The 27,419-nt window shown below is 35.2% G+C and overlaps 1 protein-coding gene across 2 annotated transcripts; it reads left to right on the forward strand.

Annotated features, from left to right (window-relative positions):
• The first annotated feature begins 8 nt into the window (after positions 1 to 8).
• On the forward strand, positions 9 to 26,452 carry LOC115209938 (UPF0394 inner membrane protein YeeE). 2 transcript variants are annotated; one of them, XM_029778575.2, is made up of 9 exons: positions 9 to 252; positions 7,014 to 7,097; positions 7,818 to 7,975; positions 9,001 to 9,140; positions 10,758 to 10,872; positions 16,544 to 16,658; positions 17,781 to 17,884; positions 19,757 to 19,905; positions 24,780 to 25,043. In XM_029778575.2, the coding sequence occupies exons 1-9, from the start codon at positions 159 to 161 to the stop codon at positions 24,886 to 24,888; spliced, it is 1,068 nt and encodes a 355-aa protein (XP_029634435.1). In that variant the 5' UTR covers positions 9 to 158; the 3' UTR covers positions 24,889 to 25,043. The 2 variants fall into 2 exon arrangements, with proteins under 2 accessions (XP_029634435.1, XP_036357335.1); XM_036501442.1 differs by lacking the exon at positions 9 to 252 and adding an exon at positions 5,903 to 6,044 and having other exon boundaries at positions 24,780 to 26,452.
• Positions 26,453 to 27,419: the final 967 nt, after the last annotated feature.

Below are 27,419 nucleotides of genomic sequence, written 5' to 3' on the forward strand. Positions count from 1 at the left end.
CACAACAATCATTTGTCATAAAGTTGCGGCTGTAAAGCAGAACAGACGACAAATATGTAAAAGAAAAGTTTGAACGAAGAAATAGACGTTTATTTTTCTAATTATTCTATAAAAAACACACGTGTTTGATATAACTAATCCTCTTTGACAGCAAGAATATGTGGTTAGGCCAAAATAAATTTATTTCCAGTGGCCCTTTCAGTGCCATTCTTTTAGGAATGGTACTTGGATTACTTCTAGAGAAATCGAAAGGTACTCTAATGTTTTGTTTATGTTTAATTATTTAAATATTATTACATGATTTATTGTGGAATGTTTTCTGCTAGGCCAGGTCCTTAACAATAACTTTAAACTTATAAAGTTTTTAATCTGTAATCTCTTAAAACTCAGTTTTTCTAATCCGTATTTATTACATTTATATATCCGATTAAATTCTAGCATCTCTTCTGGTGATCACATTTTCTCACTCGTGTTTGACAAATTAAGTGTTTGTAGGACAATGATGGATTAGACTAGAAAATATAAACACGAATTACGCGGGATTGCCATGAGAAGTGACGACTAACGTTTCGATCAAGGACTTTAACAAAAAACTTTCATCTTATATATTACTACTTCTCAGTACACACCCAACTTTTGATTATGTCTTTTAGAAAAATAAATTTGCCAAGTTCCTTTTAAACTGTCTAATTCTAGCTCTATATGATAAAGCTACATAGAACGCACCTTGTGGCGGTTGTCGTGATGCATTGGCCAACAAGTTCCGGTATAACCCTTCATAATGCCCGGCAGTGTTGGCATACCCCGTGTGTAAGATGACGGGATAATATAGAGCAGACAATAGACATTCAAAAGAGTTCAAATCCCACTGGGATTAACTTCGACTTTAATCTTTCCGGAGAGAATGAAATATTGATTTCAAATTTTGGCACAAGGCCAGCAATTTCAGGGGAGTGGGTAAGTCGATTACATCGACTTCAATACTCAACTGGTACTTATTTTATTGATCCCGAAAAAAAAAAAAAAGGCAAAGTCGACTTCAGCGGACTTTGAACTCGGAATGTAAAGATGGAAGAAATAACACTAAACATTTTGCCCGGCCACCATGAAGTGAATAAAATTACTATCTGTGAAGTATTGGAGTCAAGAAAATCGACTTTTCCCTCCCACAAAATTTCTGACCTGGTGCCTATGCAAGAAATCAATTTAATTTCATGTTACATTTTTAATGAGGTGAATAAACTTAGACCGATCTTCTAGGCACCGTCTCAATTGATAATCTTGAGCGAAATTTGTTTTTGGTTATAAACTTTGCTGAATACCTTTTTCACAGCGTTAAGTAGATGAGAACAACAAAAGGTTCCCAAAACATTTTCTAGACACGAGTTTAGTTGGTTGTGATTACTTCAAAATTCCAGTATTTTTACAAACCTCTTGTACCATCGGTATTTCTCTTGCATACCCCTTATGGAGAATCTGGTATATATAAGCGTACCCATCCACCTCTGACTTTGTTTCATCGTAACTTTCAGGAAAATGAATATTTCTACGAATGAAATTATCTACGAATACATTTCAGACTGAGTAGATTACGATTACATTGGAACTTATTGAGAAAACATTTTTCTATTGAGTAGGGAAGTTTGTTCCCTCATAACTGTCAGAAAAATTGATCAGATGGCTAGATTACGGTTCTGTCAGAATTCAATGAGAAACAACAACAAAAAATTGGTGAGCGGACATACATACGTACTGATACGCATCACATGTATATCTACAAAATGAACTATGAAATCGTAACTTAATCATCTGAATGGTATATGTAGAAAATTTCATTTAAAAATATCTATTTTTCTGAAAGTTACGAGGGAACAAATGTCGGTTAATATAGGGCGTAACAAATATCAGAAAATCAAAAAAAAAATGTGTGTAATAGGTGTAAAACAACTTCCTATGAACGAATATGAAAAAAAAAATTCGCGCACGCGAAAGGGGGGTGGGGGAGAGGCCTCGGAAAATTCACATCGGGAAGTTCCGAAAGCGTCTGAGGGGCTGACCCGGGCACCAAAACAAAAAAAAAAATAGTGTAATATGTGTAAAACAACTTGCTCTAAACGAATATGAAAAAAAAATGCGCTCTCGCGAAAGAGGGGTGGGGGAGAGGCCTCGGAATATTTATATCGGGAATTTCCGAAAGCGTCTGAACCGGGCACAAAAACAAAAACAAAAACAGCTTGCTCTAAACGACTATCATGAAAAAAATGCGCGCTCGCGAAAGGGGGGTGGGGGAGAGGCTTCGGAAATTTCACATCTTCAGTCCACGGCCTTTAAACTAAGAAAAAATAGTGTAATTGGTGTAAAACTACTTGTTCTAAACGAGTATCAAGAACACACACTCACACATGAATCATAAACTCCGTATTTCGCAAAAAAAAAATAAAGAGAAGAAATTCTGGAAAAAGTGAAGAAATGTTGGATCTCCGCCATGTGAATCAAAATACGTGTCAGAAACATCTTGAAATACTACAGAAATTATGTTACGAAAATGATAATGTATACATACCTCTTTGAGTGGTCCATCGATAATGATGATAAAGAAATGAGTTGGATTTGAACTCAGAATATTGACTAACACAACTACATACTACAAGACTCAAAATATTCAGCCAAGTCACCACCCTTAACTAGCAATAATAATAACATCAATAACATAACAGCCAAAAGATTTATTTGTTCTGAAAATAACAATCATAGTAAATAAATATGTTCTTTAATATTCACATTCATGTGCACTGCAAATTATAAAGATAATTAATTGCTTTACTAAACAGTGTTGTAAAGGTGAAAGAATAAATTTGGGAAAAAAATACACGCCAAAACTAATTAATAAAGGATAATTAGGGAAGGATTGACACAAAATAATAATTTTTTCTGTCTCTTTTTTTTCTGATAAATGCATCTTAATAAGTGAAAAGAATTGCATATATCTGAACTATTTCAAAGAAAAGCATAAATTTAATGTTTAAAATAGCTTTAACCAAGGAATGAGATCCAACATTTCTTCACTTTTTCCAGAATTTCTTCTCTTTATTTTTTTTTTTGCGAAATACGGAGTTTATGATTCATGTGTGAGTGTGTGTTCTTGATACTCGTTTAGAACAAGTAGTTTTACACCAATTACACTATTTTTTCTTAGTTTAAAGGCCGTGGACTGAAGATGTGAAATTTCCGAAGCCTCTCCCCCACCCCCCTTTCGCGAGCGCGCATTTTTTTCATGATAGTCGTTTAGAGCAAGTTGTTTTACACCTATTACGCTGTTTTTGTTTTTGTGCCCGGTTCAGACGCTTTCGGAAATTCCCGATATAAATATTCCGAGGCCTCTCCCCCACCCCTCTTTCGCGAGAGCGCATTTTTTTTTGTCATATTCGTTTAGAGCAAGTTGTTTTACACATATTACACTATTTTTTTTTTGTTTTGGTGCCCGGGTCAGCTCCTCAGACGCTTTCGGAACTTCCCGATGTGAATTTTCCGAGGCCTCTCCCCCACCCCCCTTTCGCGTGCGCGAATTTTTTTTTTCATATTCGTTCATAGGAAGTTGTTTTACACCTATTACACACATTTTTTTTTGATTTTCTGATATTTGTTACGCCCTATATTAACCCAAATGTCATCAGGGCACACTTGTGTAGCTATGTTGGAGAAACCTTACAAATTTTATGAAAACTATAATTAAACACACTAAAAGTGTTTTTGTATATAAGTCCTTCTTCGCTAACGGTGTTGAACCAAAGTTTCATTAGTTAACTTAAAGAGACTTAGCAACGGGCCAATTACTTTTTCAGATGTGTTATACTACTTCATATTAGTTATTGCTATCGATCACAATTGGTGCATAAGCATTGTGTATGAAGAGTTCCCTGCTAACAGAGAATAAGGGTTTTGAGACAAAAATAACTTAAATAGTTCACTGAGAACGATGAGGGTGAGTGCGTAAAGAGAGCAAGAGTATTATGGGAATTTCACATAAGGCAAATAACTTTATATTGTACGGTGTCAAAAATATGAAACATATTCTGCCACAATAAAGAAACCATTAAAAGTAACAATTGTACTCTAGAGTTTATGTCGACTGGGGCACAGTATACAATACACACGAAAACTCTCTCCCAATGCGACAATAAAAATGCTGCTTGGTAAGGACTGCTTCTTTCAGCCAGACGAGCTATTCATTAGTTTCCACTAACAACCCAGTCAAAAACAAAAACAAAAAAAAAGGACAGAAATCCATTTAATTGAATATTGTCAGTTGACTTAATGCATCTCTGTGTTCTTTTGATCAGACATTCTATACTACAAGTAATAATTAAATTATATGCCAATAATTTCATTGGTTGTATATGCATATATTTTGCTTAAGAGATATAATGACCGTTTTTTGAATATCATGTATCAAATGATTCGTACAAGCGAAACCCGTGGATATTCCACAGGCGAACGCGCGCAGCTACACACACACTTTTGCAAAAATTAAGAGTCGTCAACTACATTGTGCTTATGGTATAAGCTTTTAAAGTGCTCGAATTCCATCCATGCTCGAGCTCTTTATATTCTGAATTATTAAACGATAGAGTGTCACCCAGTTTAACACCACCATATAGTCTTTGGGTCCCTTTAGTTGAGTTCGCTTTGTTCCAAGTATTTTGGCTAGTTAGCCAGCTTCCGTGTCATTTCTCCCCCAACAGTCGGGGACAACTTTCAGTCGAACGAAGTTACTTCGTTCATATTTCGATTGTTATGACATTATGCCAAAAGAGTGTTAGAGTTATTGCCCTTTGATTGTAATGGGCATCTTCATACGATTCCTATTTACCTGAGTAAAACTGCTTTAGAGAAGTCGTATAATGCTATTATTATTACGTTATTGATATTATTTCTGTATATGTGATGGATTGGCAACATCGATCGAATCCAGATGAATTGCCTTTTAGTGAAAAATATGTCATAAAATAGGCTCAGAGATTAAATATTTTCAGACACTAAAGAGAAATGAGATTTCTCTTTAGGCTTTATTATGTAATTTTCTTACCATGAAATGTAAAAATGTTTGTCATTATAAAATGTCAACAGTCACTGGAAGGTCAAACATTTGTTTTGAGAAAGTGATAATGTACCCAAATGTATGTATATACGTCTGTCTGTCATTGTTTATTTCAAGATTTCTTGCCAGTAGAGAAAGAGCCTATTTCTAACCTAGATTCAAGGCTTCTTCATTGGAATTTCTACATCAACAACTGGGTATTTTTGTTTGTTTGTTTGTTTGTTTGTTTGTTTGTTTGTTTGTTTGTATGTATGTATGTATGTATGTATGTGTGTGTGTGTATATTTTGCTTTATGTATGTATTCTCGTACATATAGTTGCATACCTAGACATGCTGATATAGATTTAGATTATAAACTTCTGGAAAGTTTTACAGATTTTTACAGTTCCAGTTATACTGGTAGTATAATGGATACTTTTATCCTTTAGACAGTTATTCCAACCTCTAACTCTACCTACCTTATATATATAGGGGGTGCAAAATTAGTAACAAGGACAAAATGAGTAACTTCTGATTTCTCATTATTTTCTCCCTACCTGTTTGAAATCATCACATTGCAAGTATTGCTTCATTATTTTGTACTGTTGCATCATATTTAGGAGTAAAAATTGGTCAGCATTGTTGTTTTTCTTCAATTTTGATCTGTTTGTAATTGAGGTTACTAATAAAATATCTGGATAATTTTTGCTGTTTATCAATCAATATTCTATTCTTTGTTGGATTCCAAGTCAATTTTTTTCCTATACTAATGTCTAATTTGATAATTTTCAAATTTCTATAAAAATGATGCCTAAAATGGGCGTAAAATGAGTAATGTCTAATTTCCATAAATTCTTCTCTTTAACTGCATGGTGAGTAAATATATCATGAAGAAGACACTCCAGTAGATCGTCAAGAAGCTAGAGAACATTTTATGTTGAGTGAAAGTATTTTTGGATTATTGTTGTAAGTGTAATTAGAAAGAAAAAATTATTTATTGTAAATCACCAATTTATAATTTGTTACAAACACACATGTTCTATATATGTGTGTGTGCGTGTGTGTGTTAACTGCAAATGCAGACTTCAGTTTTTGTCTACTAATATTGCAGAATTCCATGCATAATGGACATTATGATTTTGGGGCCTAAATTCTCTCATAATACCTTGTTCAATATACACTGTTGAACAATTTCTACAAGAGTAGATGATCTGCTATAGTCTAGTGTATTTTTAATATTTCATTTTATGTAAAACATATTGATATATAATAAAACCAATAAAGCTTTATTAATAAAAGTGGATGGTAGAACTTAGCAGCTTTACACCCTGTACTACATTTACCCCTAATTTTGCCTTTAATGATTTTGTCTTCTACATGAAATTTTACAGTAATTGTAGTTAAGGTGATATGCGATTGTTTGGTGCAGTAATAAGATAGGGATTGAATAAAAGTTTATATTAAATACTTACGGTGATTAGGTATTATCACATAAGCATCCTTGTGAGTTGTACTTGGAATTACTCCATGTCCTATTTACTGTGGAAGTCTGTTTCTTATTTAGTGTATAATGTTCAGTATATTATTTTCAAGTAAGAATTTGTATCTATTTTAATCACATTTGATTTAGCACACATTCATTAAAATATGATATTAATTTTATATTTTACACATCTTCAGCACACACTGTTTTAATGCCATTGTTCTGTAGAATGGTTGGTGTTAGGAAGGGCATCCAGCTGTAGAAACCAAGCTAAAAGGGACTATGGAACCTGATGTGGCTCTTGACCTTGTCAGCTTGCATCAAACCGTCCAACTCATACCAGCATGGAAAATGGATGTTAAATCATGATGATGATGACAATGTTATATATATGAAATTGCTGAGCAGACATCTAAATATTAAATCGAAACAAAACAAAAATATCTTTGCAGTGTTTGATCCAGAGATTGTCCAGAAGCAGATGTTGTTTGAGAACTTTGTGATGTTAAAGTTTTTCCTCTCCACTTTGGCAACAGGTAAGACAAACAGAAAAATTATCTCACTATATTTCAATATACCCTTCTCTCTTTCTCTCCCCCACTCTCTCATACACACAATACTACATTTAATATCCTTTCCCTTACTTCACAACTGCTGCCATTTTCCTCTTTATTGTTATTATAATTATCATCACCATTACCAGTGTTTTGTGCTAAGATGTAATCAGCTAAAAACCCATCATAGGATATAGATTCCCCACTCTTCCACGTTCAATCAACCTTTGTATCATTACATGCCTAATGATTATAATTTTTAATACACCTATTCTGTATTAAGATATAATGTTATACAAAGATGGACCATATCTGTACATGAACAATATTAAAATAAAATTTAGGTTGAGTTCTTAGAAGGAGGGAGAGAGAGAGAGTGTGTGTGTGTATGTGTTTGCGAGTGGACATTAAATGTTGATGATATATAAATAAATATATATATATAGACACATACATACATATATATGTATCTGAATGTTTCATTTGGTGGTGTTAGTGCAATAATATGAGCAAATAGTTAAATAATACACTAAACACCAAGTATGTTTATTCTAAGTGAAATCTTTCTTGCTCCCTATTTCACTTATGAGGGATTTTAACCAAGAATTAATTTATAGCAATAGTTTCACATATACATAATTAAGTAACTCCTTTAAAGGATTTTCATAATTGTTGTAATGATGATATTTGGCTATATTTCAGGCATGTTTCTCTGCTCAATTGCAAGCATGCTTCAAGGACATGGTGGAGCTGTTGAAAATACCTTGATCTACTATTCTGCTAATCTGATTGATCAATCCTACTTGTGTGGCATTCTTGGAGGGATGTTTATGGGAGCTGGTGTGGCATGTGCTGGTGCTGTAAGTCTCTAAAATCTCGATAATAACACTGTCTTTTATCTTTTTCTTGTTTTAATCATTGAAGAGTTTACTCGAACAAATCTTGGTACTTACTCTATCTCTTTTGCTGAAATACCAAGTTACAAGGACATACACAAAGTAGAGCAGTGGGGTGATAAACACACACACACACACACACACACACACACATACACATATGTGCTTCAACACAGTTTCCACCTACCAAATTGCCCAGGGTTCTAGTAGAAGACACTTGCTCTAGGTGTCATGTGATAGGATTGAACCCAAAACCTTTTGTGGCTGCAAAGTGAAATTCTTAACAATACAGTCATGCCTGTACCTATGAAAAATACAGTCATGCCTGTACCTATGAAAAACAGATTTTTTTAAAAGTTATCTTTTAAAGTATTAATGATCTTTGTAGAAGAATGTATTGAGATAGATAAATTTTTTTTATATGGTTTTGAGATGAAATCCTACCTTGATCAACTTAGCTTTCTTAACATCAGTTGTCACTTTTGTTAGCATCAGTTGATCATTGATCATGTAAATCTGTGCTCAAAGTCATTCAATTACTTATCATAATAGCTTACCTTTTTCTGTCAGTGTATCTAGAAATACATTATCCAATGTGTCCTTTCTTTTCTAAATTGTGAACAGTGGACCAAATTTAGGTCATATTAAATATCTAGCCCATTGCTGTGTCATATATGCCTGTGTCAAGTAAATTGTGAGAGAGCATCTTCCTGGTCACTTAACCTGCTAGAAATAGAAATAAAAATCTTCTTTAAATCACACCTTATTGCCTTATAAAATGACTTATTGGATAATGTAATCATAGATACACTACCTGGCAATAAGATGAGATGAAATCAGAACATAAGGGACCAGAACAAATAACACAAGGTATTCTGTTCAAGGCCCAAAAGATTCTACCAATCCAACATCCTATAACAATAACAGTAACAAACTAACAAATTAAGACAGGAAACTAATTTCATTTTATCTTTTCACATTTTCTCCAGTGTCCTGTTTCTATGTTTGTTCAACTGGGTTCAGGTGTACCCCATGCTCTTTATGTATTCCTTGGGGCTTACTGTGGCACAGTTTTATATGATGTTATTCCTCCTCTTGCTGCTAAAAGTAAAACATCCAGACAAACTTAGTAAGTAACCATATAACATTTTCTAAGACTTTTGTTGTCTTTGTATCATTTCTTTACTTGCATTAGTTTTAGGACAGACAGGCTTCCAAACAAGAGGGTAGCAATAATGAGGTAAATTATAATGCAGTTAATTTTTAAGTGGTATATTGTTAGTGCTATATTTTATTTTGAATTGATCGCTGAACTCTATAAAATGGTAGGAATACCAAGTTTTAGCTGTAAATTAGAGCAGTAAAATAGCAGAATTCAGTGAAACTAGTGATGTTTTACATTGACAAAAAGTTAAACAAATTTTGTGTTGTGAAGAATAGAATTCTAGAATTTCAGATACTTATCTTTGAGGAGAAAGAAAAATATAGAAATGCAGTAGCTTAGTTCTTAAATCACAAATGAAGAAGTGAATAAAGAAGAGAGTAGTCAAGGATGGTTAGTGTTGGAAGAGAAGAGAAAAAAACGAGAACTGATGTGAGTAGGTTGTGAGCTAAGCTGTAGGGGTGGGAGGAAGTAATATAAAAGAGAGGGGTAGAAGAGTTTGTGACAAGATTCAGATCAACTGAAACGAGAGGGAGGTGGTTAGGACCAGGTCAAATGAAGTGGGGGAAGTGAGAAAGCAAAGTGAGATATGGCCAAATGGAAATATATATATATATATATATATACGCACAACACACACACACACACACACACATGGGAGAAGAAATGAGATGGTAAAGGCAGTTAGCAGAGAAATGAGATCTGTGATCATTACATAATAGTTATTATTACACTTATGATCATTGGTCTGTATGTAAAGAATTAAATGTTTGTAGAAATGGAGGGAATGATAAAGACAAAATTGTTCAGAGGAGGGATGGACAGATATGTATAAATCTCTGTGACAAGAGAGAAGAAAATGAAGATGGAAATGATAGACACATCATCATCATCATCTGTTTTTCATGCTGGCATGGGTTGGATAATTTGACAGGAGCCAATGAAGGATTACACCCAAACTCTAATGTCTGCTGTGGCATGATTTCTGTGGCTGAATGATCTTATTGCCAACCACTTCACAGACTGTGCTAGGCACATCTTTTTTAGATGGCACTTGCACAAGTGAGCTCAGCAAATAACTCGTAAGATATGACCCTTCAACTGAGGTGAGTGTAGTGTTGAGTGGGGGTGTATTTATGCAAGGTAATGAAAGTTTAAAGTATGATAGAGAGACAGGAACAGGTATCTTGCTGTAGAAATGATACATGGCTACCTTAGTTGGAAAAAAAGAAAAGATGGTAGTGTGTGTCAGGGCATATCCTCAAGTTACAGGAAAGATTAATATGAGAGAAGTAGTCCAGAGGACTGCACAGGGTAAATAGGTAGGTAAGTTTATTTAGGTAATTATATTTAAAACATTTGTATTTCATCCTATTTTGAATTAATTTTATACTTTTTAAAAAATTAATTGGATACAAAAAGTATTTTAGCTAAATAGTTTTGTGTCTCATATTAAGAATCAAAGAGTAGCATGTGCATTGCAAGACTGAATTTGATCATATGTTATAAATACCTATTTTATATCCATTTAGAAATTATAGTAGAATCACACTTTAAAAAAATATTAATTATTTTTTATTGTAGTTTACATTACTCTATGTCGACACCTTACTTCAATGTGGCAATGCCTTTAGCTGTAATCCTGGCGACTGTAACATTTTTCTTAGAGCTTGATAAGTCTTGGCGGAATGAATATTTGGTAAGTGTCATTGTTACATTGAAATTTAGTGTTACAACTTTTACTCTTGATAGTTTATTCATTTTTATATTTCTTGGAAAAAAAGTTTTCTCAAAGCTGAACTTTTAATAAAGAATAGCTCCAAAGATAATTTAAATTTATATGAAATATCTTCACAAAGACTAGCTTTTGATATGGAAATTATAAGCATAAACTATCACATATGCATGTATATAAGTAGTAGTGATAGGTAAGTCTCATTCCTGTATGTATTCATAATATTTTATCTTCAGACTTCTATCCACACCTAAGTCTGATGTTATTTTATATAAATAATTTTACAGCTTGCTGTTGTGTTTAAAGTAAAAAGAAAAAAAAGCTGAAACAGTCCCAATACAGTCTAGTAAAGTCCTAGAACCTTAGATATTTGAGCAACAGTGAACTAGAACAGATTAACTTGAGCTTTTAAATTATAACTGATTGACTGACAATATATACAGCTTTTACTGGGTGTTAGGATTACAGTCAATGAATAAAGTCAGAGTTTTGCACATTTGCACATGTGGAAGGTATGTGTATGTGTGTGTGTGTAATATGATTCTTTTCAGTTTCACACACCAGATCTGTTTTTCTTTGAAAATTTTTATCACATAGATGTAAAACAATAGATAATGCAAAAAATAAAATAAAAAACAATTGTGAGGAAAACTTGTCTCCGAAAATAAAATCTAATGGCAAGTGAATGTAGCAATCCTGACTTCTGGCATGTTGGAAATCTACTTGGCCGAAATTCAAAAACATTCCAGTTTTAACTTATATTTAAATTCTTGCTTCAGATATTTCAATGCGGTCATGCTGGGGCACAGACTTGAAGTATTTAGTTGAACAAATTAACCCCAATACTTATTTTAAAGCCTAGTGCTTATTCTATCAGTCTTTCTGAACCACTTAGTTATGGAGTTATTAAGTAGTGGTGGTGGGGAAACAACACAAAGACACACACGAATATATAAATATATATATATATATGTATGTATGTATGTATATATATACATATATAGTATGTATGTATGTATGTATATATATATATATATATATATATGTATGTATGTATATATATACATATATATATGTATGTATGTATGTATATATATACATATATATATGTATGTATGTATGTATATATATACATATATATATGTATGTATATATATATACATATATATGTATGTATATATGTATATATATATATATATATATATATATATATATATATATATATATATATATATTGGCGTTAGGAAGGGCATCCAGCCGTAGAAACACTGCCAGATCTGACTGGGCCTGACGAAGCCTTCCAGCTTCACAGACCCCAGTTGACTCGTCCAACCCATGCTAGCATGGAAAACGGACGCTAAACGATGATGATGATGATGATGATGATATATATATATATACACGCACACACACATATATATCATCATCATCATCATCATCATCATCGTTTAACGTCCGTTTTCCGCGCTAGCACGGGTTAGACGGTTTCGACCGGGGTCTGGGGAGCTCGGGACTGCCCCAGGCTCCAGTCTAGTCTGGCAGTGTTTCTACAGCTGGATGCCCTTCCTAACGCCAACCACTCCGCGAGTGTAGTGGGTGTTTTTTACGTGCCACCTGCACAGGTGCCAGAGGGGTCTGGCATCGGCCACGTTCAGATGGTGCTTTTTATGTGGGGGGGGGTGCAGAAATATAGGGGAGCACCAGTGGGGAGGGGTGGTTCAGAGAAATGATGACAGGTTCTAGGCAAGTAGAACGTAGGATATCGAGAGAGGGGTAATGCATGGTGAAATAGCGTATTGAAGAGGGGGGTTCGAAGAGTAGACACCTATAATGGTGGTGGGAGAAGCGACATCCGGTATAGATGGAGCAAAATATAGAGATATCCAGTATTGGGGGTGGGCAGGGCGGGTGCACCGCGAAGATACGAAGTTTGATTTTAGACGAATGAAGATAGATAGATAGATAGAGAAATTTAATAAATAGTTAGACAGATAGAGAAACATAAGAGGGAGTATCCGGTGTAGATGGTGAGAACAGTGTTCACCGGTATTGGTGGTGGGGGTGGGAGGGCGGGCGCACCGCGCATTGGGAGAAGATGAGGTTTTTGGGAGAAGATGAGTTTTAGGCGGCAGAAAGAAGACAGGATTGAGATGAAATGCTTTGCGGTGGTGTGAATAAGTTTTTGTGAGTGAAAGTTTTTATGCTTCAGCTAGCATTTGAGACGAAAGACAACGATAACGCTATTAGATGGGGATACAATAATAATAAGGCTTGCAAAAACAATGAAAAGAGGAAACAGGTCGGGAACTTAGCTTGATGTTTTTCATCCTGCGGTATTGGCTAAGCCTGTGGAAGCGAGTGAAGGTGAGATATATACCGAGAGAGAGAGAGAGAGAGACAGTGAAAACAGAGGGAGAACCGACACCACATAGCGAGAGAGAGAGAGAGAGAGAGAGAGAGATAGTGACACCGCGCATTGGGAGATGAGGTTTTAGGCCGCAGAAAGAAGACAAGATTGAGATGAAATGCTTTGCGGTGGTGTGAATAAGTTTTTGTGAGTGAAAGTTTTTATGCTTCAGCTAGCATTTGAGACGAAAGACAACGATAACGCTATTAGATGGGGATACAATAATAATAAGGCTTGCAAAAACAATGAAAAGAGGAAACAGGTCGGGAACTTAGCTTGATGTTTTTCATCCTGCAGTATTGGCTAAGCCTGTGGAAGCGAGTGAAGTGAGATTATCCGAGAGAGAGAGAGAGAGAGACAGTGAAAACAGAGGGAGAACCGACCCACATAGCGGAGAGAGAGAAGAGAGGAGAGAGAGAGAGACATAGTGACACCGCGCATTGGGAGATGAGGTTTTAGGCCGCAGAAAGAAGACAGGATTGAGATGAAATGCTTTGCGGTGGTGTGAATGTGTGTGCGTGTGTGTGTGTGTGTATTCAAATATGAATTAGAAGCAGCTCAGGTGTTGTAATCAATATAGAACACACAAACACAATGTATGTACTTTGTTGCTTTGTTAGTCAGATGTGATTTGAAGTGTTGGAGATGGCTCTTAAAGTGCTGGGTGTTAAAACACCTGAAAGTAAGTCATAGACAGGTGAGACAACTCATGCCAAGTTCCATTCAGGAGCGATGGCCGTTGATGTTTTGTCCTTTTTGTGACTTTTCAACATCATGTAACTGAACTGAACCTGAGGCAAATTGAATAGCCTGTCTGTGTGTCTGTGTAAAATGAATCACAATGGCTGGTATGCCTGAACGATGCATACATAGGAATAAATCCAAACGTGAATTAGAAGCAGCTCAAGTGTTGTAAACAATATCGAACACATACACAATGTATGTGTTCTGCTAGTTTGCCAGTTGGCTGTGATTTGAAGCACTGGATGTTAAGACATTGATGTCCATCACTCCTGAACAGAATTTGGCATGAATTGTCTCACATGTCTATGACTGACTTTCAGTTGTTTTCACACCTGGCACTTTTGAGAGTTATCTCCAATGCCTCAAATTGCAGCTGATTGGTGAACTAGCAAAGCACATATATTGTGCATGTGTGTCCAATATGTATGTACGTACATATGTATGTATGTATGTATGTATGTATGTATGCTTGTATGCATGTATACATGCATGTATGTATGTGTGCTTGCACACAAGCATGCACACTCACACACACACACACATGGCCTAGTGGTTAGAGCGGTGGACTCATGGTTGAGGGATTGCGGGTTCGAATCTCAGACTGGGTGATGTGTGTGTTTATGAGTGAAATACCTAAGCTCCACGTGGCTCTGGCAGAAGGTAATGGCGAACTTCTGCTGACTCTTTCACCACAACTTTCTCTCACTCTTTCCTCCTGTATCTTGCAGCCCACCTGCGACAGACCGGTGTCCTGTCCAGGTGGGGAACCTATACGCCAAGAAAACCAGGAAACCGGCCCTTATGAGCCAGGCATGGCTCGAGAAGGAACAAACAACACACACACACGCCAAGCTTCCTCATAGTTTCTGTTTATCAAAATTTATCAACATGGTATTTGTTGCCTTAGTGTTGTAGTAGAAAACACTTGCCCAAGGTACCATGGTATCAAGGTTCCAAGGACTGATCCTGAAGCCTGAAGCCACATGGTTGCAAAGTGGGTAGAATGGAATTCTGCTGAAGTAGCCATCTTTGTTTTTGTACATGATATCACCGAAGTATCTGCATTTGCAATGCAGATATTCATATAGAGTAAATAATGACATGTCTAGCCTACTCTATGTATTCAGACGTTTGCTGGTGTGTGTTTGTGTATGTTAATGTATGCTATGAATTCTAAACCCAGAGCAGGTTATCAGTAAATAAGTCACATGTTTTTTTAATAAGATAAACTGCAGATTATTCTGTTTTTACATGCATTTTTGAAAGATCTTTTTGTTAGTAACACACAAATTTTTAATTCCTAGCCTTGTTGAAAATAGCTGCCACTCCCTCCTCTTACTACTATGAGGAAAAGCCTGATGTTTTAAAAGTGCATAAGAAAAAAGTACAATATATCACCCATAGACAAAAATAAAAATATACAATATAGATCCAGAAATAGTTTATTTTGAAATATGAAGAAAATGAAATGATAGGCAGAATATATGAACCATTGAAACTAAAGATATAGATTGTATTTAGATGAGTTTAGTAGCTATTTAGAAATGAAACTTACTGAAAGTTGTAATCAGTTAAGAAAACTTTGATATATATCTGAAGATTATTAAAAAATGTTGACACATAACTAAACAAATGCTGAATGCTAGACAGAAGTGGTAGCTGAAGTAAGGAGCTAACAAAGTAGAGCTGGGAGAAAGAACTATGCTCTTGTTTATTTTTACCAAAATATGATCTTTTTCACATTTTTCTTTTACTTGTGTCAGTCATTAGACCGTGGCCATCCTGGGGCACCACCTTGAAGAATTTTAGTTGATCGAATCATCCCCAATACTTTTTTTTTAAAGCCTGGTGCTTATTCTATTGGTCTCGTTTGCCAAACTGCTAAGTTACGGAGACTTGAGCACACCAGCATTGGTTGTCAAGTGCTGGTGGGGTACAAACATATTTAAGAAATGAATCTCATAGTGAGTCTATGTTTGGGGACAATGAATTTAATGTAGGATAAACTGTCACACTCCAGCCTAAATTAGACCAGGGTGCATAATTAAAATGGAGACAATCCCCAAATTGTCTAGCCATTAAGGAAGCTGCTGTGGCTGTTGAAGCTTCTTACTTTATTCAGTCTTTTAGAAATCTTGAACTCAGCATTGCAATCTAATAAAATATTCTTTCATTATACGGTGCTCCTACACATTGTAGTAATAAGTGGTATCTATAAATGGTTACTGTTTACAGCTTGGTGGACTTAACTAGTGAAAATTAAGTTTCTTGGCCACAAATATTGCCCAGTAACAATGGTGAGACACAGACTGTTTGGCTTCTCAGTAATCCAGCACTTTATTGATTCAGTCATTTGTCACTTCTGTCTTATAAGCAGCTGGAGTTAACATACTTATTAACAAAAAAGAAAGCTAAATAAAATATAAAGATTATGATGTAACTTTAATGATTTGATATATTATACATTCTTTTTTATTTAATTAGGTTAGATTTGGTGTTGGAAGCTGGTTATTTGCTCCAGTTTGGTCTCCATATCTCATTGGAATTTCAACTGCCATTTTGCAACTAATTCTTATAGGATGTTTTAACAAAGTTATCAGTAAGTCTCACCTTTTCTGTTGTATTTATATTTTTTGTTATGATCTTTCATGTTTAAATGAGATATCAGAGTCAATGGCTTGGAGAGAATGTGGGGTGCTACTCTTGACCTTTACAGGCCCTCCTAGTGTAGTGGGTTTGATATGATTGGTGTTCAGTTTGAATCTCTAAAGGTTGATGCCTCCAGGAAAATTTAAGCGTGGAGTGTATTTCTGAAGGTCATATTCTGGTTGGAAGGATTGGAAAAATTGTCTGGATGTGGTGAATGAGATACAGTGCTGTGGGTAAGAGGAATAAAGAGACAGATGTGTCAAATAGGCATAAGGAGTCTGCAGCTAAGCAGTTCCAAGACAGGCAATTATAGTAGCAACAACAGAGACAGAGAATGGAAACAGCTCATCTTTTAGTCAGTGGTTGTAGTGTGTTGGTGAGTAAATTTTTGTAAATCAATCAAATGACCTATTTTGGGGTGTAATTTAAGATGTTTGTGTAACAACATCACTGTTCTAGATATGTTAGCTGTACTCTAATGTAGGTCTTAATAGGTCAGCAATTAATCAGAGTTGAAGTCTTTTATGGCCTTGAAGTGGCAGATTTATCTCAGATGCAGTTTTGGCAGTTATATATTCAGCTGTGAGGCCTGTTATCCTGACTTTGTTATTCATGTGTAGAGAGTGCAAGACTGTTTTTCTTGATGGGTGTAGTGATTATGTCTTTATTCTGTTGAAGATTAAGTTGCTAAGTCTTCTTTGGAAGATGTTTGCGGTTTTTGTTTGTGGAAGTAGTGTTGTTCTTGCATGAGGTGTCTAGGTTACATCTAAATAGTGCTTGTGAATGAAGGATGCATATTAACGTGAAAAATAGATGCCTGTCCATTTTCTTGGTTGAAGGATTAGCTTTAAATACAATCCACATTGTGACAAAATATATAATAAAAAGAATTGAATTTGAATAGCTTTCAATATTGAATGATACTGAAAAATATATACTTGTGTAATAAATATTTATAACAAACTGACACACATTTACAAAGAACAAACAAACAAATACACACTCCCATAATGCAAATAACACACACAAACACACACACTCACTCTCTTACATATTTAAATTTCTTTTATAGCAAACAGTGAAGTTTTTACTGTTATCAATAAAACATTGATGAGTATTTTTAAAAAAGGAAAACTTCCATCAAAGTCTTCTAAAATTTCAACTGAGTACTTCTGGGTGAGTCCTGCTTTTGACATTTAATATAGAAATTATCTACTCTTTAGCTTGGCAGTTTTCAATTCAGCAAACATCAGACATGTTTTTGTAATTTTAGTTGAATTAGAATGATGAAATTCAAATATTGATTTAAATACTGTATTTTATGTATTGAGTGCATGAGATGGAGAAGTTGACATAACATTCATTCATACCTTCTTCCATATTATTAACAATGGAATAAATGTTGTTGTTTAGCTCCAAGTTATACCTAAGTAAGCTAACCTCTGATTGATATTTTTACGGGCATAATGTATCCAAGATTACATTATTCAATGTGTCCTTCCTTTTTTTTAAGATGTTAGGATGTTATTTGTGGAGACTTAGCTGCTATTTTGAGCAAGTTGTGCAAACACATAGAGGCTTTCTCATTTGGTATCTTCTTATCATTGGTTATATTATATGAATGAAAACCTTTCCACTCTGTGCATATACTAAATATCCCTTCCACCAAAAGCACTGGTGCTGGCACCATGTAAAAAGCACCCAGTACACTTTATAAAGTGGTTGGCATTAGGAAGAACATCCAGCTGTAAAAACAATGCCAAACAGACAATGGAACTTGGTATGGCTCCTGGCTTTGCCAGCTCCTCTCAAACTGTCCACCCTGTGCTAGTATGGAAAATGAATGTTAAATGATGATGATGAAGACGACAATAGTTATTGTCATAATTGAGGTAAAGAAGCTATGTTGACCATTGGTTATAAACTATCTAACCCAGTGAAATGTAGTGGTTCTATGTGGAAATTGAGATGGGTTGGCCCACTCTATCCACCAGGAACTTGCCTCCACAAAAGGTATGGCTATTTGGTTAAGAAGCTTGCTTCCCAACCACACGATTTCAGTTTCAGTTTTACAGTTTGGTACCTTGGGCAAGAGTCTTCTACTATAATCCTAGGCTGACCAAAAGCATGTCAGTGGATTTGCTCCATGGAAACTGAAAGAAGCCTATTGGCTGTGTGTTTTGCTTTGTCTTGATATTACATGGCAAGTTGTGAGTGTCACTGTCATTCATTTCCAATATTCTATAGAAACATGTCTGGCCATAGGGAAATATTTCCTTTCTTGGAAACAGGTGAGGGCCAGTGACAGGAAGGGTATCTGGCTGTAGAAAGTCTGCCTCGATAAATTCTGTCCAACCCATGTAGGCAGTGGGAAGTGGGCATTAAAACAATGATGGTAATGATGATGATGATATTGTTTCACCAGGCATATGATGTATTTTTGTTGTGAATTGATTTCTTTTAATCATGGAAATGTTAATGACTAGCATGAATTTGGATGAAACTAATGACTGTTAAAATACCATTATTTTTACTAATCATAAAAATATTTTAACTAGTACACTACCATTTTTTCCAACTCTGATAGTCTTTATATTATTAGTATAAGATCTTGGAGAAACCAGATGGCTTAATGGTTAGAGTATTCAGCTATTGATTGTAAGGTTGTGAGTTCAGTTCCCAGCAGCTTGTTGCATCCTTGAACAAGACACTTTATTTCTCATTGCTCCAGTTCACTCAGTTGGCAAAATTGAGCTGTACCTGCAATTCAAAGGGCCAGCCTTTTCACATTCTGTGTCACACTGAATCTCCCTGAGAACTATGTTAAGAGTATGTGTGTCTGTGGAGCACTCAGCCACTTGCATGCTAATTTCACAAGCAGGTTGTTCCATTGATCAAATCAACTGGAATCATCAAATTTGTAATTGACGGAGAGCCAGTATTAGATCATCCAGTAATCATGTTGTAGTTCTAACTTTAACTATTGTATTCTATCTTAATCTATAGTAATAACTCACCATATTATTTCTATTCTGCAATAATTTTCAGATATTTTTTAGTCTTGGAGTAATACTTGGAGCTTACTTTTCATCATTTCATTCATATAATTATGAATATAGTCAAGTTACAAGAAACCAAGCCTTTGTTGGTGGTGTTCTAGTATCTTGGGGATCAAAGATGGCTGCAGGATGTTACATGTAAGTATAGTTATATTTATCTTATATTACAACATGTGACCAAAGCATTGTTGGTTATGAGTTTCTGTTGGACGAACCACAGATTCACTGCATTTACAATGGCATCAGTGACCAGAGTTGTTGTTATAATTTGGGTGATAAAATACCATTAAGAGTTTTTGTCTCTAAGCATTGGTTATCAGTTGTTCTTAATATTTACATCTTTTGCTGAAATACACATATACACATGTATGCACACCCCTTTAATTTTTACATCTGTTTTTCCATGCTAGCGTGGGGTAGATGAATATATTATTGCAACATTGTTTTATAGCTGAATGCTTGTTCTGTCACTAACCCTGTGAATGATTTGTTGAAGGAGATATGAGAACATCAACACTTGTAGCTCAGCAATTTTCAAAGAACACAAATGTAAATATATATATATATATATATATACTAGCAGTATCGCCCGGCATTGCTCAGGTTTGTAAGGGAAATAACTATATAAGCATTTTTAGAGAGTTACTTCCCTTATAGATGCCAATTCGAGCTTTCTTAACCATTTCTGTTTTGGTGTCTTCAAGCCATGAAGTCGTTGTTCTAAAAGAACGCTGGTCTCCTTGACAACGCTTTACGACGTTGATTTCCTTACACTCCCTTCCCCACAGCTTCACGAGGGAGGGAAGAAGGGGGAGAAGCAAACAGGTGCAGGTGTGACCATGGACTCCAACTCCGCCGCCATCGACACACGAAAAATTATGCATTAAAATGGAATAAAAAATGATGTTAAATTATTTTTAAAATCGTAGACGCGCGCTAATACTCAGACGGGCTTGATATTAATCACGACTATAAGATACCCGGTTTTGGTTAAACTGCACCGCAAAATGTGGGAGTAGTTAGGAATCTAAATCGAAGGGGACAGACACTCACACAACTACAGTTTTATATATATAGATATACACAGTGGCGGCCAAAATGTTCAGAATGGCATTGTTTTCGTCAGAAAAGTAGATATAATTTTTTATCAAAGTTGTTTTATATTCTATAATTTTCACAGACAATAAATACGATATTATTTGTTATTGCCTGAGATTTTGGTGTAATTTGAGAGGATAATACAAAAGTTATGGATGATTTAGTGATTTACTGCAAAACCCATGGTGGCTAAAATGATCAGAACGGTTGCTTTTACTCTGTGTTTTAGTATATTTAACTGGCGAACTCTAATGTTTTGAATTTGTTTACGTGACAGTTCGTTTACTAAACATTAGTAAGAATATTTGCATTGTACTTTGTTAATATAATGCCACTTACTCCGTTACCAATTCGTCGGCAGATTATTAAACTTCGAAGGAAGGATAATTTAAGTATTGGATCTATTGCAAAGATTGTTAACAAGTCAAAAAGTGTTGTACACGGTATTCTTAAGGTCTACGATGATTGTGGTTTGTGTGAAGCAAGAAAGTTTACAGGTAGGCCAAGAAAAACGACCAAGAGAGAAGATCGTGCTATGGTAAAGTTGGTTATAAAGGACAGATTTAAAACTGCTGCTGCTGTTTCTCGGAAAATGAGCATTGTATTGAAGAAAACTTTATCTCGAAAAACTGTGTCTCGTCGTTTAGTTGAACATGACCTACAAGCAAGAGCACCTGCAGTGAAGCCACTGATCAGCTCCAAGAATAAAGTGTCGTCTTACCATTGCAACCAAAAATGTGTTGTGGTCGCAAGAAAAATGGCAAACGGTGCATTTCAGTGATGAATCTAAGTTTATGTTATTTGGCTCAGATGGGGAAAGGTACGGTCGTAGAAAAGTAGGTGAAAAATTGTCGCCTAAATGCCTTAAGACTAGTGTTAAATTCGGTGGAGGAAGTGTCATGGTTTGGGGGATGATATCTGGAGATGGTGTGGGCCCTTTGGTGCGATTACATGGAAAGGTAAATGCAGGAGTTTATAAACAACTTGTAAAAGATCATGTCTTGCCTGTGCTGAGAAATTCAACTAAGCGACCACCCATATTCATGCAGGACAATGCCCCATGTCACAAGGCTAAGGTGGTCATGAACTTCCTCAAGGCTGAAAAGGTTATTGTTATGGATTGGCCTGCTCAAAGCCCAGATCTCAATCATATTGAAAATGTATGGAATATTCTAGAACGGTCGAAAGCCAGAAATCCTAAAACAACTGAGCAATTATGGAATGCCCTTCAGGAAGAATGGAATAAGATCACCCAGCAAGAAATTGAAAATTTAGTTTCCTCATGCAGTCAAAGATGTCAGAGTGTGATTGAAGCTAAAGGGCTTCACACTAAATATTAAATAATTCCAGTATTCTCTGTCATTTTTTATTATTTTGTTGTTTTTTCAACCGTTCTGATCATTTTGGCTGCCATGGGTTTTGCAGTAAATCACTAAATCATCTATAACTTTTGTATTATCCTCTCAAATTACACCAAAATCTCAGACAATAACAATTAATATTGTATTTATTGTCTGTGAAAATTATAGAATATAAAACTACTTTGATAAAAAATTATATCTACTTTTCTGACGAAAACAATGCCGTTTTGAACATTTTGGCTGCAACTGTATATATATATATATATATATATATAATTTAATTTAATTTATGCAGTGTTTAAGATAAGAGCTATTAATAGCTTCTTGCCACTGAGTCATTGAGATTAAGCAGATTTATATAACATGCCTTGTGTCTCTTCATGGCCACTCTTGCACCCATTTCCAGGTAAGAAATGCTTCTTTATATAAACAGCTGTTAAGCGTTTATGGTTGATCAACTTCTGCTGCTGTGGCTGCTCTCTATGTTTTTACCATTAACACCACCACTACTACTACAACAATAACATTCTGTTACTGATTTGTTGTCTCTGCATTCAGTCTTGTCAGAGTAAGTTGATGTTTATGCGATGCCTTATTCAAGGAGTGAAGAGTAGATATGTTGAGAAAAAGAATTTTTTAAATATTTTATATTCTAATTATAGTGTCCTGTGTTACAGGTTTTCAATGAGAACTTTTTTTTTATATTCTATATTCTAATTATAGTTTCCTGTGTTACAGGTTTTCAATGAGAACTTTTTTTTTATATTCTATATTCTAATTATAGTTTCCTGTGTTACAGGTTTTCAATGAGAACATTTTTTTATATTTTATATTCTAATTATAGTGTCCTGTGTTACAGGTTTTCACTGGTTCACTGCACTTATGACAAGAGTAACTAAGGAATGTCACCAATTTTTCCTGTTTCATACATACACACACCAATTATAGAGGGAGCCATTATGTTTTCCATATCAGTTTATGATTGCTAAAATTTATAGTTATTGCTTCCCTGTTCTTATAAACATATCATCATCATCATTTAACATCCATTGTCCATGCTGGCATGGGTGGGACAGTTTGACCAGGGCTGGTAAGCTGGAAGGCTGCACCAGACTCCACTCTGATTTGGCATGGTTCTCTACAGCTGAATGCCAACCACTCCAAGAATGTATTGGGTGCTTTTATGTGCCACCAGCACAGGTGCCATTTGCATGACACCGGTATCTGCCACAACTGCAATTTTGCTTGGCTTGAAGGTCTTCTTCTCAAGCATGACATAATACCAAAGTTCTCGCTCATTGCCTCTGTGAGGCCCAACACTTGAAGGGAACTCAGCCACTTTACCTCCATGAAGCCTAATGCTTAAAAGGAACTTGGCCACTGTGCCTCCATGAGGCCTAATGCTCAAAAGGAACTCAGTCACTTTGCCTCCATGAGGCCTAATGCTCAGAAGGAACTCGGCCACTTTGCCTCCATGAAGCCCAACACTTGAAAGGAACACATATAAAAGAAAATATGTGTGTGTGTATTATATGTATATATTCTATATATCATCATCATCACTGTTGTTTTAACATCTACTATTCTTGTTTGCATGGGTCAGATGGAATTTGTTGAGATGGATTTTCTACAGTTTGATGCCCCTGCTGGGCTTCTTTTAGTTTGTGGCCTGTGGCTAGAGTAGAAGATACTTGTTCAAGTCCAACATGCAGTGGGACTGAACTCAAAGCCATGTTGTTGGAAAGCAAACTTCATATATACCGGGCTGACATGAAATTTCATTATTTCTTTAAGTTTGAATGTTTAACAGTAGGAAGGACATCTGGTAGTAGTTATCCAAAATACAAAATCTGTATAAGACATTCTTCCTATTTCTTATTATTTTGATGTTTTTCAATACAAATAATAATTTATTTGACCCTCAGAAAAAATGCCTTATAACATTTGTTCTGATTCTTTACTTGCTGAGTTCAAATCCTGCCAAGGTTAACTTTACCTTTCATCTTTCGAGGTTGTGGACTACTGCCTCCTTCTGCTAAGACCCTTTTCCTCCTCCTCCTCCTACAATAACAACAACAAACATTGGGGAAAAGCATAGCTCTCCAACCTGTTAGATCCCAGCCAAACAACCTACCCATGCTACATTGTAAGCAAATTTAAAAATAACGAAATGGATGTGCTTTCACACTCATGAAACTTTTAAGCAATGTATAAGTCAACCCTTCCTGCACATATATTCTTTTCTACTCTAGGCACAAGGCTTGAAATTTTTGGGGAGGGAGCCAGTCGATTAGATTGACCCAGTATGCAACTGGTACTTAACTTATCCACCCTCAAAAGGATGAAAGGCAAAGTCGACCTCAGCGCAGAATGTAAAGACTTCCCCCACATATACTGTAGCATGATGCAGTCCTTGAACGCATTAGATTCTGTCAAACCATTCAACCCAAACCAGTTTGAAACATATATGTTAAAAGATGATGATGATGATATATGTAAAACAAAAATTGCACCTCAACATGTTAAAGTAATTCTAAATTTTTCTACTTGCAGTGGTCATGGCATATCTGGTATAATGCTTCTCTCCAAATTATCATTTGCCGTTGTTCCAGCTCTGTGGGCTGGTGGTTTTATTGCCACATCACTTCTACAATATTTTTAACATCAGCCATCAATCTTTATTCTGAATAATAATTGACTGTTGAATTTTTTCTGTTTTTCAATTTTGGACATTCAACTCACCTTACTGTGATACCTTTATGCATTGTTTAGGGTATGGGCTTAGAACAATTCTCTTATCAGTGCAATGTTGGAAAAAACATACATAATTGCTGATATTCATTTATTCAAATAACATTATTTCCCCCAAGTAAAAAACAATATTCTGGTTCTTCATAATATAATCTCCCCAAACACGTTTCATGTATAACAAAGCATATATGAATGTGTGTGTGTAGTGTGTCTTTTGCTGTGTGAGGAAAATGAAAGCTTGTATATCATCTTTACCTATTCATGTTTTGAGCCATATCACTTGTTGCAGAAACCCTTGAGAAAGGAATGAGCTGCTTGCAATCCCATTTCTCTTTCCTATAACAATGAAATCATATAGCTGTGTAAATATGATTACACTTTGCAGGACAGAACTATAGGGTAAAAAGAACAGTTATTTTACATTTACATCACAAATGAATACCTTTTGGTGCAAATACAAATTTTATTTACCTTATAGCTTATACCTGTACAAGAAACTAACATGTAATGTTCACCCCACATGCAATGAACTAATTATTGACATTCAAATTTCCCAGTGTAATTGTTTAATATTATATAAAGTAATAGTAAACCAAATTAATGTAGCATTGCACTAACTGAAGAATTGATCATTCATAAACTGTATATTGGTTAATATTTTTAATGCTCACAACACCCAGCTATGAATAGGTACATTTCACTGATGCAAAGACTCAGAATATCATATAATTGATGTTTCATTCGATGTCACTGCTAAATTTAAGACCCTTGAGCAGCTTGGCCTGTGATAGTTCTTTGCAATGATACCAAGTTGGACTTGATAAGGAGAATAACCAGATAACATGGAATCCAGGTTGAAATGTAAAGTTAACTGAGAATGTCTATTGTATTGATGTTTTCTTGGCAGTATCACCTATATTTTGAAGTCTTATACTAAGCAATACATCAATTTTGTAAATATTATCAAATTGGTGTGCCTACAGTCATACATCAGCTCTTCTCCTTGGACATGTACATAGACTCATCAGTATTGTTTTAACATCTGTTTTTCTATGCTTGCACAAATCACACAGAATTCATTGAGACAAATTTTCTATGGCCAGATGCCCTTCCTGTTGCCAACCCTTGCTTACAATTATCATGTGATGTCAAGATGAGGAAGCACAAACATTGTGGATTCTTCTGTTGGCTTCAATGCATGAAGGTCTAATGGTATTATAGTTGTTAGACCTTCATATGCATACATAGCAAGCTTCTTTCATTTTGTCTATGAAATCCACTTCTTCAGTTGGCTCAGGGTTATAGTAGAAGACAATTGCTCAAGGTGTCACACACTGGGACTAAACCCAAAATTACACCTGGAAAGTAAACTTCTTAACCACACAACTAATGAGACATCCTATTTATGCAATAACATACCAAAATAAAGCTGACTGTTCATCAGTAGACAGTCACTTTAATAGCTTGACTGGCAACTTTTGTTAGGTTTACTAATTGATGGATTTCTTTTCTTTGTGTGATCATCCTAATGAAATTATTTTTAATTTTCCACCACTATTGATTCTATTGGCTCACAAAGTACCTCTTATCACAGTCTTTTTCTCCTAGTTTGCTAAAAAGACATAATTGAATCAGTTGTTTTGTATCTAGATTTCATCTTGGATCTTTTCAGTTGCTGTCACAGATTTCGTATTTTTTGTTTTGTTTCAGTTGTTTTCGAATTTGGAATCCCAATTTAATTTTGTATGCTAATTGTGAAAATGACATTCATTTTTGCCTAAAATTAATAAATAAAAAGTTAATAGCTTTTTAAAATTTGCAAGTATTGGGTAATTTTAACCAATCAAAAATTACCATTATACACATGATCATAAATCTCACATTAGTAACAAGCAAAACTGAAGTTTGATATTTCCACTACTGCAACTTTTGATGAGTGATATTTTGTGCCTGTGTTATTTCTGTCAGTCATTTTGTAACACAGAAAATACTGGTTTTCAATTCCTGTTTTCTGATTGGATTAAAAACCATCGAACTTTGAACCTTGATAACATTTCTCTAAATTTTTCTGGGAATAAATCCTAAATGTAGATTCATCATCATCATTTAACGCCCGCTTTCCATGCTAGCATGGGTTGGACGGTTCAACTGGGGTCTGGGAAGCCAGAAGGCTGCATCAGGACCAGTCTGATCTGGCCGTGTTTCTACAGCTGGATGCCCTTCCTAATGCCAACCACTCCGTGAGTGCTTTTTACATATCTATATGTATCTAAAATCATATATTCACTTACATCCATTTCGCCAAGGCTAGCATGGGTTAGATGAATATATTTTAGGCATTGTTTTACAACTGGGCAGTCCTCCCCAAGTAGACTGCTCATTTGATTGAGTATGAAAAATCACATCAATATACCAAATTTGAAAATTTTCAATTCATTTTAA

This window comes from Octopus sinensis, linkage group LG3 (assembly GCF_006345805.1).
Source record: "Octopus sinensis linkage group LG3, ASM634580v1, whole genome shotgun sequence".
NCBI classification, from domain to species: domain Eukaryota; kingdom Metazoa; phylum Mollusca; class Cephalopoda; order Octopoda; family Octopodidae; genus Octopus; species Octopus sinensis.

Bases quoted from the DNA above. Each gene is read 5' to 3' on its own strand.
- LOC115209938 (XM_029778575.2), top strand. From the start codon at position 159: ATGTGGTTAGGCCAAAATAAATTTATTTCCAGTGGCCCTTTCAGTGCC. The intron at 7,098-7,817 runs GTAAGACAAACA...GCTATATTTCAG, and splicing joins CCTCTCCACTTTGGCAACAG to GCATGTTTCTCTGCTCAATT. The intron at 19,906-24,779 runs GTAAGTATAGTT...TTCTACTTGCAG, and splicing joins ATGGCTGCAGGATGTTACAT to TGGTCATGGCATATCTGGTA.